Raw genomic sequence first — 17,895 nt, 5'->3', positions numbered from 1 at the left:
GCAGTAATGAGCACCAGATGCTTTCTAAGCAGGTTCTGTATATCAACTCATTAGCTACCCTGGCAACTCCAAGGAGTCGGTACTGCTATTATTATACCCACCCTACAGTTAAGGGAGCTGAGACATGAGAGGTTGAGAGACTTGCTGAGGTCACCCAACTGGTAACAGCTAAGTCACCCAGACAACCCAGTTCTAGGGCCCACATGTTTATGAGCACATAACCTCTTGGTCATACTGTTCTTTCTGTAACATCTGTACTTCTTTAACCTCCGCAATACTCAGCATACTACCAAGCATATAACAAGTTCTCACTGGACCTTGATGGGTCCTGTCCATATTGACATTGGCATTTACTGGGGCACTTTGTCCCAGATCTCTGCTCCAAAAATGCCTCTGCTCAAATATCACTTTCTCAGTAAAGATATTCCTTATTGCCCTCTTTTAAAACATTACTCTCCCTCATCTCCCAAACACTTACCCAGCTTTATTCTTCCCCACAGTACTTATCACCATCTGACATTTATTTATTGTTTATTCCTCCACTCCCCAACAGACCAAAATAGAAGCTTTTGGTCTATTTTGAAAGGAGGGGCTTTGCCTATGGTGTTTGCTGCTATATCCACAGCACCTTGAACATTCCTTGGCATGCCATCAAATGTATGAGATGAATGAAGAAATCCTTTAACTTAATCCTATATCCAATATCCTTGCTTTGATTATCTGTCCTTACTTTTTCCTCAGTACTGCCTTTAACAAATAATCTTTCTCTGAATGAACAGGAACATTTATGCAGGAGAGGGGCCCAGCCCTCAATAGAAATGCCAGGGTATTGGGGATCCCCCACTAGTACTGACCAGACGTATACTAGTGGCCTATGTCACTTACATATGTTTATTTTTAATTTTGCTTTGCTGGTCTGTGAAAGTAATCCAATAGAGTCATTACAATATGCATACTCAGAGAAAATAACTTATGTTTTGCTTTATATTTACATAGAACAATTATAAGCTATTCTTTCAAGAAAGATGTTACATACTATTCAGTGACAGATTTTGCACAAAAATCTGATTCTACCTTCTCATTTCTCCCTATACCTACTATTCATAAGCTGAAAAGAATATAATTTTAATTAAAAGTAATTTAAAAACTTAGCAATTGCTCTCATTATATAGAAAATGAAGCCACAGTCAACACCACTTTGTTTCCAAGCTAACCTTTTCTCACCCTCCAAACACATATTCAAAATTTTGGGGCTCCCTTCTCTCCCCAAAGTGGTGGGCTTAGGGCACTTGCCCAGTATGGCTGTTTTATAAAAATCATCAATTGCTTTCCTGCAATTAGGCATTTCAGGCCATTATGTTTCTCTAGACATGAAATAGCTCATTCCCCAAGCCTGATTACTAGCCCTAAGAAATTTAAATCAAATTCAAATGTCATATGTGTTCAAACTCATCCTTGGATCCTGTGCAGCTCAAATAGGCTTGGCAAGCAAACAAATGCCTCCCTGTTTAGCGGGGGTGGAGGGCTGGAACAGATGCCTCCAGAGTAATAAAGCTCTTCTGCAGAACACAGTCCTCTGTACTCATCATGGGTTCTCAGCTTCCCAAATTCCCCATGTCTCATAATTGACTGTACTGCCCCTGGCGCCCCTGAACTCCAGTGCCAGCTTCCTGAACACTTCAGTAGGAAACATTCCATTGCTCTCTAAATATTGCTCAGCACTGGGTCACAGTTTTAGAGGTAATATAGTGTGATTTTATACTACACATTCTTACATAAGAATGCCATTACAATATTATATTCTCCAAACTTTTTTGGGGGGTTGCGGTTTGAGGTTAAGAATATGATACTGCAAACAAATATAAATTAATTTAGACCAGAGATATCTGATAGAACTTTTACAGTGATGGAAATGACCTATATCTATGCTGTCCAGTACAGTAGCCATTAGCCACACGTTGCTATTAAATACTTGAAACGTGGCTAATGCAACTGAGGAACTGAATTTCATTTTAATTTTAACTTGTTTAAATCTAAACATCCACCAATGGCTCCAGTATAGCAGTGGTCCTCAACCTTTTTGGCACCAGGGATTTTGGCACCAATTTCATGGAAGAGTTTCATGGACTGGGGTGGGGGTGCATGGTTTTGGGATGAGTCAAGTGCATTACATTTATTGTGCTCTTTATTTCTAACCAAATGCTACTGCTGATCTGATAGGATGTACCAGTCTGTGGCCTGGAGGTTGGGGACCTCTGCTATATAGGGTCATGTATAAGACTGTCCTTCAAGAAGATGGACTTCATCTGACATCAGGACTTGGAATATAGGAAACTTAAAACTATTTTAAAGTAGATCTTAATTTTAAATAAGATCCTGAGATTTCACTCTCTCCTGGAGATGGGGTGACTCTTGGAGATGGAAAAGCAAGCTGCTCTGTACTCTGGCATTCCATAGAGATGGTTCCTAAGGAAGTTGCTAACTTTAAGACAGTGTAGAGGCTGGAATTTCAGAGGGAAAATCAGAGATGGTCAAGTCTATCACTATCTCTTCCTCTCACTGACCGTCTTCACTCTGTTTCCACCATCACTTACTGCAGTGGCCTTATTTTCAATGTTGGGGAAATTTTTTATAGTTTTGAAAGGTTTGTAGTGGCAAGAAGCACATGCCTGAGAGATTCTAGGCTCTTGAGGAGGGTCTAGGGTGGCATGGGTTTAGATATTAGAATAAATTCACTCATTTAAAACCCATATAAATTAACTTCAAAGACCCAGATGGCAAAGGTATCCACTCAAGCACCTCAGGGGTGGCACAGCCCAGGAGCAAAATGGAGTGGGAAAATTCCCATCTGACGTGGAGGGAGCTTCATGAAGTGAGGAGCATGCCAAAAGTGGATGTGGGAACAAAAGGAACGGTGAAGTGATTGTACCTCTCAGCTGTGAACAAAGAGAAATGTTTATAGAGTCAGGACTCAGACACAGAGTTTCAGATACACAGGGACCTTCTTCCTATTCCTTCCAACCTGAGGATAGCACCTGTGTCATGAGTAAGTGCTTAGATACTTGGCAGGCACTGGAGAAGTCATCTGTCTTGGGGCAAGAAGGCAAAGAGTGCTGCTGCCCAGGGCAGGGGGTACCACTGTCAGACTGGCTGTGGAAGAGCTACAGAGTCATGTGATAAACATACAGAATCCCAGCCTCTTCAGCAGATCTGAAGTCGGACGTGACAAAACACATCTTTAACAAGGATTTTGATACACAACTAGATGTGGGGAATCCTGCAAAGACTGAAGGAAACAACCTTTCTTGTTAGGGGAGGTGACCAGGAAGAGCTGAATGGCACCAATTATGTTATAACTGAGGTCCTCTGGCTGAGGTATGAGACTAAAAGAACTCTAGAACCTAGAGTGATGCATCCTGTATTATTACAGCTTACATCTCACATTCGAGTGGGCTTAGCTGTGGTTGTCTACTTTCTACAAATTCTTGAGAGGGCAGTGTATAGATCAGTATTGACCAAGTTATACTTAGTCCATCATCTGAACCACACATTGTCTTAACAATTTTGTTTTATGTGTGGGTGATAGATAATAGCAAAAGTATTTATAAAGAATCTATAAATATGAGAATATATATATATAAAAAACCTAATCACTGTGCTATACACCTGAAATTAATACAACATTGTAAATCAACTATATTTCAGTAAAAAAAAATTTTCTTAATTTAAAAAGTAAAATATTCCAGTAAAAGAAATATATAAAGATGATTAAGCTGTTAGTTAAGATCCCATAAGAACAAATATTTACTACTAACTAATTAGAAAGCATAAAAAGGTACACTCCAAACAGAATCTTATTTTGAAATTTTAGTGTTAACAGATGGCAATTTCACAGCTTAAAATAGGAAAACACTGAGGGGAACTGATGTCCAAATTGGGTCCAGCCACCCCATGAACTTAAAAGCTTGCTCTGTTGTGCAGAGATTTTCTTCCATATTTGTGATAATTGACAGTTGTTATGGCCAGTCTCACAGGTAAGCGTCCAACCCTTATCTCTGCTCTCTTTTTGAATCCACTGGGAGCTCTGAGGTCTCAGTGTTCACATGCCTGTTGAACCTGTTGGTGGGCTCTTTGGCAGAAGACCCATTTCCCTGTTTTTTCCTGTTTCTCTCCTTTCCCATTGGGCAAGATGTGGACAGAGGAGTTTATGGATTTCCTCCAGTGATATTGCTTGTACCACGTAGGACCCAGGTCACAGAATCTCTGAGGTATACACAGGTAGGAAGCCCAAAAAGAGAAGAAAGGCATCACTTCTGTTTTGTTGGTTGGTATGTGCTTCTCACATAAGGTTCACAAGTCTCTTTTCTAGAAATGAGCAGAGACACAAAGATCTCTCGACTTGAACACGTGTGGGCAAACCCATTCTCACGCATACACTGACACATACTGTCAAAGCTCAGAAACAGCCTTCAGTTAACGTGACTGAAGCTGGTGCTGGGTGGAGAAGGAGCCTCCTTAATCCTCTTGGTAGACCAGCTCATAGGGGCTCCAGGTAGACAGAAGATCCAGTGACAGGTTTTTCTGCTCTTGGTCTGATGTGACAAGGTGGTAGCCCAGCAGGTTCATGGTATTCCTGCAGACTTTCTGAAGTCGAAAAACCTTTTGATAAGGCAGGGACCAGCGCCAGGCCTGAGAGACATTGAGGGCATTCCTGGCATTTGTGTGGAAGGCGTGCTTACCCATGCCCTTGCCTCGAGTGATATTATGTACCCAAGTCTGGAGCCGGGGCAAGAATTTCAGCCCTACGTATTCATACATTCGGGCAGTTTGGGCCAGGGGGTCCCGGACCAAGTCCTCATAGCGCACGAGCAGGTAGCGCTGCCTTAGGGCTTTGGGCAAGGACTGCACGGCTTTGAAGATCTCCAGCTGGCTTTGGCAGATGACTTGCATTGCATAGTAAGGTTGATCCTCCTTCTTGAGTTTCTGCCGATGCTGCCCCATCACAATGTGGCTGTCAATCTTAAGTTCATTCGTGGTGTGTTCTCGGGACCGGAACACTGCGCGGGGGTCCCGGACCAGGTGCACAATGTGCAGGTTGAGGGAAGGGTCTCTCAGCAGCGGGTAGAGCACCTGCAGGTTGAAGAAGCGCACCTCCTTGAGCACCACGTGGCTGTAGCTGCGGCAGGCCTCCTCCACCACCTCGAAGGGCTGCTGGTGGCACAGAATCCTGCAGTGGGCCTGGGGTATGATCTTATCTCGCGGGAAGAGGTTGCAGGCCGGTGGGGAACACAGGGCCCGGCTGCCGTCCCACTGGAATAGGCTGGACTGTTTCCGGGGGCCAGGATTCATGTAGGCATCAAAGACGCTCATGTCACACAGAAAGACAGCCCGAATGAGGTCCCGCACAGCCATATGCAGCCTCTGGGCTGTGCTTTGTGTGAAGGTCATCCACACATGCCAGGCGGGCTCCATCAGGTAGAAGACATCTGGGTGCTGTCCAAAAAGCTGCCCTACAAAAGAGGAGCCAGAGCGCCATGAAGATAGGACCAGCACATGCACGTGAGGGGGCTTGGGTTCCTCCTTCACCTGCAGGGAGTTGTCGTCGTGGGAGTACACAAGGATGAACAGAATGAAAATGGCCATCTGGGAAGCCAGGAACAGCAGGAGCTTCATTCTTTTGAGCGGTATCATGCTGAAGTGATAGACCATGGAAGAACAAACAGAGCGGTATTTTAGGCTATCACAACATAGAATTGTATTGTACAGATGTACCACAATTTATCAGTATTTAACCAGTGTCCTTACTGGTGAGCTTGGGGTTGTTTCCAGTCTTTGGCCATTTCAGAGCTTTCAGTAATGACCTTTATGTTCACACATCATTATCCAAGCATGTAAGCTAACTCCCAAGAAGCGGAATTGCCGAGTCAGCAAGTATGGGTATGTGTACCTTTGGTATCTGTTGTCCAGTTAGGCTTCATACTGGTTATAAGCCATTGTCTGTGTCTAGAGCTCCAGAGATTTTAGGGAGCAGATTTTAGAGGAGGAATTGGACAGCCACAGATATGACTCTTGGAGTTTATGGCTTGCTTCCTGAAGAGGTAGAACATGCTTTGCCAGCCCATGGGCTTCCCTTGGAAGTCCCCTGAACCTTCTGGGAAGTGTGTGATGACCTCAACCAAACGTTAAGTGGCAGTGGCCCAGAAATCTTTCTCTTCCATTCATGACAACAATGCATTTCCTCCACATGTGCCAACAGATCCAGTGAGGATCATCTCTCCCAGGTGCCAAAAAAAGCACATTGTTATATGCCAGGAACATGTCAATGAATAGTAATTCCTGTCTTGGCCCTGAAGGTTAGAACAGGACCAGCTAAGAAGAACAGGACCTAGTTCTTTTGAACTTGAGCCCAAGAGGAAATGATTAGAAACTAAGCCATGTTTGATAATGACTCAAGAATTGAGCCAAGCATTGAGGAACTGACCTTCTCCCAAAGACAATATGAGTATGAGGAAAAGTTTGGAACAAAGATAGGAATTAATGGAGTGAAAGAGAAAGGAAAGAACTTGACCTGTGTAGAAATATAAGGCTAGAATTTTATAGGCAGGGCCTATAATCAGCTCAGGAAAAAGCTAACATTTCCTAGAGACTGGTAACATGGACCTTTCAAAAGTCCACCTCCTGCCCCCATGTGGCTTCGGGCCAGCTCAGGGTCCAGAGTGGGCTACATGCTCTGAGCACTCCTTGCCTGCCTGTGGTCCTGACCTCATGCCCATTCTTACCCAGAGCAGGAGCCTGGCCTTCAGACTCGTCTCCAGTTGTCCTCAGGCTTTAATTGGCCACAGTTTTCAGGGACTGCCAAGGGAACCCTCTCACTTTCTTTCTCTGTTTTTTCTTTCCATGAGCAATTTCCCTGGCCAGCAGGAAAGTATGCTTTTGTAAAGTGAATCCCATCTCTTGTCACTGGGATCTGGATACAACCTGGATCTAAGCAACCCATAATGGGGCTGATGAGCTCAGCCAGAGACCCTTGAAGGTGTGTCTCAGGGAAAGATCATCTCTGCAGTCACTGGAATCAGTGTAGAGGCGGCCCAGAAAGAACAGGAAACTGAAGGCTTTTCATGGCAATCTCCTCTCATCTAACCATCACCCCTCCCCGGCTGTCCTACACTAACCTCCACTGTAGACCCTCCTTGAGGTTGGGAAGCATGTATGAGAGGTCCCTAGTGCACCTTCCTGAGTGTTGTTTTCTGGCTATTTGATGCATGCTTGAACCCTGCCCTCCCTGTTATCTAATCCTGAGTCTGCTCATCTCTAGCCTGGCTTTTATAGTAAGTAACCTCTCACTTCTGTCTCTCAGTTCTCTCCCTCAGCTCTCCACCTCATTCACTGCTACCAAAATCTATCTTTTTAAAGCACAAGCCTGTCGCTCCCTCTCTTAAAGTCCTTCAATAGCTTTCTGACACATATAGGATTAAATCCCCATTTCTCATGTTTGGGGGCCCTACATAATTCGATCTTAGATCTCCTGTCACTCCCTTCCCTTTCTGACACCTTAGGTTCTGGATTTTACTTCCAGTTCTTCCAACTTACCCTGTGATTTATTGTTAGTAATTTAATTTATCTTTGGCTGTGCTGGGTCTTCGTTGCTGCAAGGGCTTTTCTCTAGTTGCAGTGAGTAGAGGCTACTCTCTAATTGTGGTGCACAGGTTTCTTATTGTGGTGGCTTCTCTTGTTGTGGAGCATGGGCTCGAGGGCTGATGGGCTTCTGTAGTTGTGGCTCCCAGATTTTAAAGCACTGGCTTAGTAGTTTTGGCACATGGACTTAGTTGCTCCGCAGCAAGTGGGATCTTCCCAGACCAGGGATGGAACCCTGTGTCTCCTGCATTGGCAGGTGGATTCTTTACCACTGAGCCACCAGGGAAGCCCCTGTCCCATTGTTTACAAGCTCTGAGACATTTGCAAGACAACCACTCTTTCCTCAAGATTCTGCCCACCTCTCAGCTTTCTCCCTGAAAGGTATCTTATTTCCTCCCAAGATTTAGTTTTCTCCCGAACTTTCCATTCCCATCCATCTCTCTCTTTCTCTGTAGCACAGTTAAGTGAAGTGAAAGTTGCTCAGTCATGTCCGACTCTTTGCGACCCCATGGACTATAGAGTCCATGGAATTCTCTAGGCCAGAATACTGGAGTGAGTAGCCTTTTCCTCCTCCAGGGGATCTTCCTAACCTAGGGATTGAACCCAGGTCTCCCGCATTGCAGGCAGATTCTTTACCAGCTGAGCCACAGGGGAAGCACCTGTAGTACAGGGGAGGATGAATATCTCTCACTGGGCTGCTATTACTTAAAGGTAAATGCTGTGTCTTATCTTGTTTACTGGCACATAAAACACACAGCTGATTAGGGCTCATTAAATACTTGTTGAACAAATAACTAAATAAATGAGCGTGAGAAGTGGCATGTGTGCACACATGCTGAGTCACTTCAGTCATGTCCACTCTTTGCGCCCCCATGGACTGTAGCCTGCCAGGCTCCACTGTCCATGGGATTCTCCAGGCAAGGACACTGGAGTGGGTTGTCATTTCCTCCTCCAGAGGATCTTCCTGGCCCAGGGATCGAACGCATATTAGTTACTAAAATTTAGATGATTTTATTGAATATTGAGCACAAAACCAATACTATCTCAACTGCATGCAGCAAGATATTAAGTCAGAACCTTAGTTTAGAAGCAATATGGCACAGTGAACCTAACTCCAAAAAAATAGGTTCTGTACAGAGCATGTATTACTTAGAACTAAGGGGGTAAAAACCACGAGCATCATTAAAAAAATATTTATTAATAAGAAATTAAAGCCCCGTCGAAGGGCAATAGACTACTCACAAAACTTCCCTGGGTTTGTTAGTAAGAGAAGAAAATAGAAGGAAAAAAAACACTCAGCACAACCTATCATCTCCTTCCAAAAAACGTAATTTAAAAACATATTGGAGTCTTTCCTGGTGGTGCAGTGGATGAGAATCAGCCTGCCAGTTCACAGGACATGGGTTTGACCCCTGATCTGGGAAGATTCCACATGCTGCAGAGCAACCAAGCCTGTGTGCCTCAACTATTGAAGCCAGCATGCCCAGAGCCTGTGCTTTGCGTCAAAAGAAGCCACCGCAATGAGGAAGCCTGAGTACCACAACAAAGAGTAGCCCCCACTCACGCAAGTAGAGATAGCCCAAGTGCAGCAACAAAGACCCTGTGCAACCAAAAATAAATAAACAAAAGAAAAAATAAACACTATATTGGGACTTCCTTGGCAGTCCTGTGGTAAAGACTTTGCCTTCCTAGGCAGGGGATCAGGTTCGATCCCTGTTCGGGCAGCTAAGATCCAATATGCCTTGTGGCCAGAAAACCAAAACATAACACAGAAGCAGTGTTGTAACACATTCAATAAAGACTTTAAAAACAGTCCACATGGGGCTTCCTTGATGGCCCAGTGGTAAAGAATCCACCCGCCAATGCAGGAGACGCGGGTTGGATCCCCTGATCTGGGAAGATCCCATAGGCATTAGAGCAACTAAGCCAGGGTGCTGCAACTACCGAACCTGTGCTCTAGAGCCCATGAGCCGTGACTGATGAGCCCCTGTGCCGCAACTGCTGAAGCCCGTGCCGCTAGAGTCTGTGCTCTGCCACAAGAGAAGCCACCACAGTGAGAAGCCTAAGCACCACAACTAGTGAGTAGCCAGAAGACCCAAAATATATAATTTTTTTTTTTAAAAAAAGGTATTTTACTTCCAGTTAGAAGTTCCAGACTCGTCCGCAGCCTTACAAGACAGAAGTCTCTCCTACCTTGGCTAACTCACTGGCCTCATAATTTAATCTTATTTTACATTGGAATGGAGCTCCACAACTTTGAAAGCCCTTCTAGCCACAGTAATGACAACAGTCCAATTAAATACATCACGTAGAACAGTGATGAGCCACACCTCCATATTTCCGAATAAGTGAACTTTAATTCTCAGTGATAAAAACAGCCCCGCCTGATTAGACCTGGATATTTTGTGTTCCAGATCTGAGAATTCAGTTATCACACTAAATCTCAGCTGAGCTAGAGAAAATCTGTAGCTATTAGCACCTTTGGTCCTCACTTCCCAGCACCTGAGCAGAGGAGAAGCTACAGGAAACACAGAAGCCAGCATCGGAATAAGTAAGACGAACCAGCTGTAAAGTATACATCAGAATAGCCCCACTCACTTTCTAGGCTCTTTCTTAGGGATGGGGGTGGGTGGGGTTAGGAGAGCTGCTGGCAGGCAACCTGTGCTTTTGGGGAAGATTATCCAGGTGATTCTGATCCAGCCCCTCTCCAACACCTCCTATCTGCCATTCACAAAGAAATGCCCAGCTTAGTTGCCCCATGTTATCTGAAACTCCACTCCAAGGACCTAGGAATAATGGCCCTGCTCTGGAGGTGTACACGGGAAATTTTCTCCTTACCTTGTTAACGGCTTGGGCTTCTCCACCACTCTGAAGGCTCTGCCAGCCAAGTTGTGCAGCTTTTTTCCTCTGACTCACCAGCTCCTCTCTCAGCTTCCTTCTCCTCCTCGAATCTTGCATAACCATCCCTACTCAGAGCACATTTCACTGTCTTCTTCCTCTGGCCCGAAATCACCCACCTTCCAAGACAGGGTTAAGAACGCACTGGCTGCCAGGGAGGTGTGATCCCAGCAGCTTTAACTCTAAGAGACTCGAGGGGTGGGGAGATGCTGCTTGAATGGGCCGGGCCTGGAGAAGCAAAGGAGGAAGTATTCTCTCCCACAACTGGAAGGTGATGCTGGATGCTAACTTCCTTGAAGGCAGCGGAAAGGTTAACTCTCTTAAGGTGAAGTGGAGAAAGGAAGGGGACTCCAGAAGTACTTGAGGTTGATAGGGAAGTCACAGGACAATGACAGCCAAAATGACCCAGTGTGATACCTTACTCTTAATCTCTGTTGCAAAAAGAGGAGAGAAAACCTAGAAGGTATTTCTGGGTTGTACCTTCCTGCTCACCCCACTGTATTTATGGGGATAAGTTTTTTTTGGCCTCTGTGTTTTTTCAACATCTTCACCCTTCTTGTGCGAGGCAATAACTAGATGTCCTGCCTAGATGTAGTAACTCATTCTATGGGAGGAGGTAGATGTAATGGCCTTTAGTTGGGGTATGGGAAATTTCCCCCTCAAAGAAAAAAAAAATGTTATTGTAAAAGATTATAGCTTCTAACTAGCTGTGTGTACTTGGGCAAATCATGCAACTACTTTGAACTAATTTACATGGTTGTTGTGAGTATAAAGCAATAGCCAAGTTGAAAAAAATTTTTTTAATTGAAGTATAGTTGGATTTACAGTGTTGTGCTGATCTCTACAGCAAAGTGACTCAGTTTAGCTGAATTTTTTTATTCAGTTAACTTAAACGTGAAAAACTCAGTCACCCAAATTATTAAATAAATTAATCTGAATTAATTTTAATTAGTTAATTACAAATAATTCAATTTACTAAGTAAATTGAATAAAAGTTATTTTAAAAAATGACTACTACCTCCCCCCCACCACAGTGCATAGGAACTGCAGACCTTTCTGTCTGAAAGGGGCTGGGAGGGGGCGCGCATTCAGTGGTTGGTAGACTTCTCTCCAAAAACAGTGTCAGTGACCTCAGAGTTTGGGCAATTTTTTTTGCTTCCTTATTTTTAACACTGGGTTGTTTATAGGTATTTGTTAAAAATGGGTTTTAGTTGCCATTTACAAAATATTCTAAAGAGAAAGTGAATTATAAAATGTCCCAAAGTAACTAAATAAAAAATGCCTCAGGAAATTACAGGCTTGTCATGATGGCCTATTATCTAATCACAGACACTAAGTACAGTCAGCTCACCTTGTCCTTAGCTTCTCCATCTGCGGGATCAAACAACCTTGGTTAAAAATGTGCAGAAAATTATTTTTTTGCCAATAAGTTCTACATGCTGCTGCTAAGTCGCGTCAGTCATGTCTGACTCTGCGCGACCCCATAGAGGGCAGCCCACCAGGCTCCCATCCCTGGGATTCTCCAGGCAAGAATACTGGAGTGGGCAGCCAGTTCCTTCTCCAGTGCATGAAAGTGAAGAGTGAAAGTGAAGTCGCTTAGTTGTGTCCGACTCTTAGCGACCCCATGGACTGTAGCCTACTAGGTTCCTCCGTCCATGGGATTTCCCAGGCAAGAGTACTGGAGTGGGGTGCCATTGCCTTCTACATAGCACATAGTAAAACTTAAATTTGCCAGGCACAGGCAACTATTTTTATAGCATTTACAGTGTATTTACAGCTATTTACATTCTATTCTATTACAAGTAAACTTGAGATTATTTTAAAGTACACAGGAGGATGTGTATAGGTTATAAGCAGAGACTACACCATTCTCTCTAAGGGGACTAGAGCATGGCTTCAGTGAGAGTCCTGGAACAGTTCACCTGTGGATATAGAGGAAGAGATGATTGTACAGGTGAGAAAATGCAGATCACTAAAGGGAAGTCTTCAGGTTAAAGGCCGAATTATATAAAGCAACACACCAGATTTCCCAAGCCTTGAGTCAGCCATGAAAAATAGCCTGTATAGTTTCCAGGAATTTAATTCAGAATCCATCTGACAGACATCTGCTCCCTGTCGTGGAGAAGGGAGATCCAGGAGAGAAGTCGCAGGTAGTGCAGCACTGGCACAGACTGACTTCTCTTTCTTGGCAGGCAAAGGGCCTCTTCCACTGTATATTCTTTGTCATAATCATAGGTTCAGCCACTGGATTTGTCACGTTATGAATTCCACAATCACTGTGTAATTGACACAGACCTTTATATACTCCCTTCTTCCTGGTGGTGAGTTTGTTGTGGAATTAAATGAGCTGTCACTCTCTGGGGAAATGGAACCTACATTTCACTTGGCTCATCTTGGCTAGGAGTAGGGGAGAAAAAGATGAGGAAGCTCTTTACAACATGTACAGGAGTAAAGATAAATCGTGGTGGAGTGAGAGCAACTGGTTTGGAGTCAGACATCTGGACAAGTCATTCCACCTCTCTAACCTTAGAATATCAGCACGAAATATATAGTCACCTAATAGAATGCTTGTGAATGTTAGCATTGAATTAATGCATGTAACAACCCTAACACAATATTACACCATTCCCTTCTCCAGGGGATCTTCCTGACTCAGGGTTCATACCTGTGTCTCCCACATTGCAGGCAGATTCTTTACCGTTTGAACTACCAAGGAAGCCCCTGTTACCAGGGAAGCCCCTGTTATGACAATAATGTTTAAAAGTGGTAGTTATTATTGAATCATAATAATGTTTCTTTTTTCTTTCTCAGCTGTTGGCTCATTTTCCAAGGCCTTGAAAGAGAGAGAATAGGCAGAGTTGTGTGGGTTCTGGGATAAGATAGGCAGTAGTATCTTTTCTGGTTTCCATCAGCTGAGCCCCTGAAGGCCTATCATCAATACGAATAAGCAGACCTGTGGTGGTGCCTTGTATTGATTTCAGTTGTGTGGCCCTCGCATCCTTCGTGTTTCTCTCTAGCAGATGGAAGAGAAATTTCTCTTCTTCAAAGTGACTCTACCACTGCAGAGATACAAATTGAAGAGCAAAACTGGCGGTCGGTAGTTCTGCTTTTATTCTTATTGTAAAAGTAATACTAGTTAATTATAAAAAATCTGAAAAATGCTAAATGTATAAAGAAGACAGCATAAATCTCTTTACATTTTGCTGCCCAGAGAAGAGCACTGTTGATCATTTTTCCCATGCCTGCAGACATCTGTATAATTGAGATCACACTGAAAATGTAGTTTTATGTTTATTTTCCTTTTGTCTTTATTTTAAAATATTTTAAATTATGAATTAAAATTAGGACATAAAGGTACAATTTAACAAATAGTATAAAGGAACTACCACTCTAGGAGAAAAAAAAAACAACAAGAAACAGAACATTGCCAAAGCTGTCTCAGTATCCCTCCCCTCATCACTCCGGGGTGACCACTTCCATGGTAGGCAGTTCCTTGTTCTTCCTTACAGTTTATCACCTTAAGCAGCACAATTGAATTTTCCCCAGTTTGACCTCTTTCTAGGTAGAATTATACCACATGTATTCTTTTGAGATTTGCTTTTTTCATTTCATGTTATCCTTGTAAGATTCATCACATTGTTACATGCAATTATGGATTTTTTTTGGTTTGTTTTTTACTCCTGTGTAATGTATCCAGTTTTTCATTATTACGTATAACACTGTGGCAAATATGGTGATCTTAATGATTTTTTAAAAAATTTTTCTTTATTAATATTTGACCATGCCAGGTCTTAGCTGCGACACATGGGATCTTTGATCTTTGTTGCAGCATGCAAGATCTTATATGGGCATATGGGGTCTATTTCCCTGACTAGGGATCAAACCCAGGCCCCCTGCATTGGGAACACAGCGTCTTAGCCATTGGACCACTAGGGAAGTCGCACTGATTTTAACGACTAATGAAGCACCTCACGTAGTCCTGGGTACAAGTAGCCATTCTCACCTCCTTCCTTACATGTGTCGATACACAGATCTTGGCCTCTTTCATTTGTGACTCAGAAATCTGTTAGGAATAACTTCTAGAAAGGCAGGCTGGAAGCAGTAGTTAAGAAATAGGTATTCACAGTAATTAATAAAAAACTTAGGGTATCCAAAACAGAGGGCATTCCCAATCAGGAATTATGGAGCATGAAGACTATGAAGACCATCATAGCTATCACTCATTGAGATCTTGCTACAAACCAGGTACTGTACTTCACACTTATTTGGGTTTTCACCTTTAGTCTTTGCCATGGCCTTGGGAGGTAAATTCCATAATTTCCAGGTGATGAATAGAGGTTTGGAGAAGCTAAACAATGTATCCACAGTTACATGGTTTATCGTGGCAGAGTCTGGACTCCACCTCAGGTCTGAGTTCAAAGCCCAGGCTTATTCATCAGGTAATATTACCTTCCTATTATCCCATGGACCATTTCTTTAAGACAGCACTGTCCAGTAGAACTTTCTGTGGTGAGGAAATGTTTTTGCACAGATATGGTGACCACTACCACATGTGGACATTGAACACTTGAAGTGTGGCTAATTTTACCATTTTGGAAAATGGAGTTAAGGTTGTACAGATCCAGTCTCTTTCTTAAGTCTCAGAGAATCTGGTTATGACCTTCTCTCTAAATAAAGTACACATGTGCTCATCATACAAACACAAAATCATATTCAGGTTCAAGGAGGTCCCAAGTTAAGGATCTCTACAGAAGCCTGCATGCCCTTCAGGTGCTTCTCAAACTGTGATTTGTGGGGCCAGTTGTCTCCCATGGACCATATACAGCAGAGCTCTGAGCTCTAACAGTTGCTCTTAGATTTTTACAGTCTGGGGACCCACCTGAATGGTGAAGAGATCCTGGGTCATCCCCTGAAACAAAGTCTGATTTTCTCAGAGATCAAGGAGAAAGCCCTGTGCCAGTTACACTACCCGTACCTGCTACCTTCACCCAGACCATCACTCCTTGTGTACTAGGGTTGGAGTTTCTTCACTGATGTACTTGGCTACTTGTTTTTCCTGTCCATGGTAACACTGGAAGGACAGTCCAGTTTTCCTTGTGTTCCTTTTCATGTGGGGGCTCCAGCTCGCCTCTTTTCACTCAGTATGTAGCAGCCTGCAATGTGGATGTTAAGGTCTGAAACTTAAGTGACATTAAACTCCCTCCATTGGTTGACTGCCCTGTGTGGCATAACAAAGCCTGATGTCAGTCCCAATTAGGATATTGGCTAAGGGGTTGGGCTTAAAGAATGATTTCTGGAGGACTAGAGCTTTCTGTTGTGGCCTAGCATTTATAGACTATAGTAGTTGGACCTTAGCATCCTGGGAAGCCAAGACCTTCTGAAGAAGTATGCCAGGAAGGGAATCTTTGTTACTGTAAATCCTATTATCAAATGGACAACTGCCATCAATAGCACTTGCTTCCTTGAACTGGGCCCTGAGTGGGGGGTTCCCTGGCAATAGGATAGCCCTTATCTCTCTGCATCTGTGAAGTATCTATGTCAACAGTGTGAGAACAAGCTGAATTAAGGTAGGTCAGTAGAAGGTAAAAAGTAAACATGAGAATTCATTTGAACCAGTTCTAATGAGATGGATGAAACTGGAGCCCATTATACAGAGTGAAGTAAGCCAGAAAGATAAAGAACATTACAGCATACTAACACATATATATGGAATTTAGAAAGATGGTAACGACAACCCTATATGCAAAACAGAAAAAGAGACACAGAAGTACAGAACAGACTTTTGAACTCTGTGGGAGAAGGTGAGGGTGGGATGTTTCAAAAGAACAGCATGTATATTATCTATGGTGAAACAGATCACCAGCCCAGGCCTGGATGCATGAGACAAGTGCTCGGGCCTGGTGCACTGGGAAGGCCCAGAGGAATCGGGTGGAGAGGGAGGTGGGAGGGGGGATCGGGATGGGGAATACGTGTACATCTATGGCTGATTCATATCAATGTATGACAAAACCCACTGGAAAAAAATAAATACATAAATAAATAAAGGAAAAGGAAAAAAAAAAAGTAAATATGGTTTTAAGTTTCTTGGTGGTTCTTGCTTTCTTGAGTTTCCTTAACAGGGAAGACAGAGTGGGTGAGAAAATGGGAAATAGAGCCAGGAGTTCCTGGTAAAGCCCAAACCTGTAAATTCTTAGTGGTTCAGGAGGTTGATGTTGTTAGACTGTGCCTTACCTGGAATTAGGACAGGGTGGGATTTAAGAATTCTAGCTCCAGGCTTTCAAAAATCTGCAGAGACTGCTACAGGTAATCCATAATGGCCCAGTCTAGGTGTTTCTGGGGGTGAAATCTGGGGAGAATAAAAGGGTGTCTTCTGGTGGGCTGTCTTCCACATATCACATTGATCACCAGGGTCTGTCTCTTCTGCCCCTAAGTAACTGTCAAATTCACTTCCTTTCTCTTTATGTCCATAGCCTCTGTCTTTGCTCAGGCTCTCAATTTTTCTAACTTGAATTTCTGGCAACATCCTCTCAAGTATTCCTTCCACCTCCAATCCTACCCCTCCAGTCTCTGCTCCACCCTGTGGCTAGACTGATCTTTCTTTGTCCAGGTCTGATCCCTGTCACTCTTCTGATGGAAACGCTGCAGTGGAGCTCATTATGGACGAGAAGAAGACTCGGTGTGCCATTAAGCATTTTCTAAAAAGTGCTGTTGCCTTTCAGCGCTCCATCATAATCTCTTTCATGTGATATATTCCAAAAATACTTTTTGGGCATCTCTAACACTCCAGGCACTACTCTAGTCCCTGAAAACAGCAGGAAACAAATCAGAAAAAATGCTCCGTGTCTATTGAGTTTGAAGTCTGTTGCCTGGGAGACAAACACAAATAAAATGTGTAATGTATCAACTCGTGATAAGTGCTATGGCGAAAAATAAGGAAAAAAGAGATTGTGACCAACTTTTATTTTAAAAAAAGGTTTATTTATTTGTTTATTTTTGACTGCGCTGGGTCTTTGTTGCTGTGCACGGGATTTCTCTCGTTGGGGTGATTGGGGGTTTTCATTGCAGCTCACAGGCTTTAGTGCTCAGGCTCATTAGTTGTAGTGCATGGGCTTAGTTATTCCGCGGCATGTAGGATCTTCCTGGATCAAGGATCGAACCCGTGTCCCCTGCATTGCCAGGTGGATTCTTAACCACTTGACCACCAGGGAAGTCCCAGATTTTAATAGAAAGGTCAGGGAAAGTAGCATTTTGGTGGGGACCTAAAGGAGGTAAGAAAAATACCTGAGGAAAGACCATTCTGGGCAAAAGGAACAGGCAAGTGCAGAGGTGCTAAGCCAGGAATCACAAGGAAATCTGTGTGAC

At 43.4% G+C, this 17,895-nt stretch overlaps 1 protein-coding gene across 2 annotated transcripts; it reads right to left on the bottom strand.

The window, feature by feature from the left end:
- Window positions 1-3,854: 3,854 nt before the first annotated feature.
- CHST4 (carbohydrate sulfotransferase 4) lies at window positions 3,855-10,711 on the bottom strand. Of its 2 annotated transcripts, none has more exons than XM_043437640.1 (2): window positions 10,474-10,711; window positions 3,855-5,692 (listed from the first exon to the last, which is right to left on the bottom strand). In XM_043437640.1, exon 2 carries the CDS (start codon window positions 5,689-5,691, stop codon window positions 4,516-4,518), a length of 1,176 nt encoding a protein of 391 aa, XP_043293575.1. In that variant the 5' UTR covers window position 5,692; window positions 10,474-10,711; the 3' UTR covers window positions 3,855-4,515. The 2 variants fall into 2 exon arrangements, with proteins under 2 accessions (XP_043293575.1, XP_043293576.1); XM_043437641.1 differs by having other exon boundaries at window positions 3,855-5,510; window positions 10,474-10,675.
- Window positions 10,712-17,895: the final 7,184 nt, after the last annotated feature.

The sequence above is a fragment of the Cervus canadensis genome, chromosome 18 (assembly GCF_019320065.1).
Source record: "Cervus canadensis isolate Bull #8, Minnesota chromosome 18, ASM1932006v1, whole genome shotgun sequence".
NCBI classification, from domain to species: domain Eukaryota; kingdom Metazoa; phylum Chordata; class Mammalia; order Artiodactyla; family Cervidae; genus Cervus; species Cervus canadensis.
Note: the sequence above shows the minus strand (reverse complement) of the source record. Positions and strands in the feature narration are given on the sequence as shown.

Coding starts and splice junctions, on each gene's coding strand:
- CHST4 (XM_043437640.1), bottom strand. CDS start 5,691: ATGATACCGCTCAAAAGAATGAAGCTCCTGCTGTTCCTGGCTTCCCAG.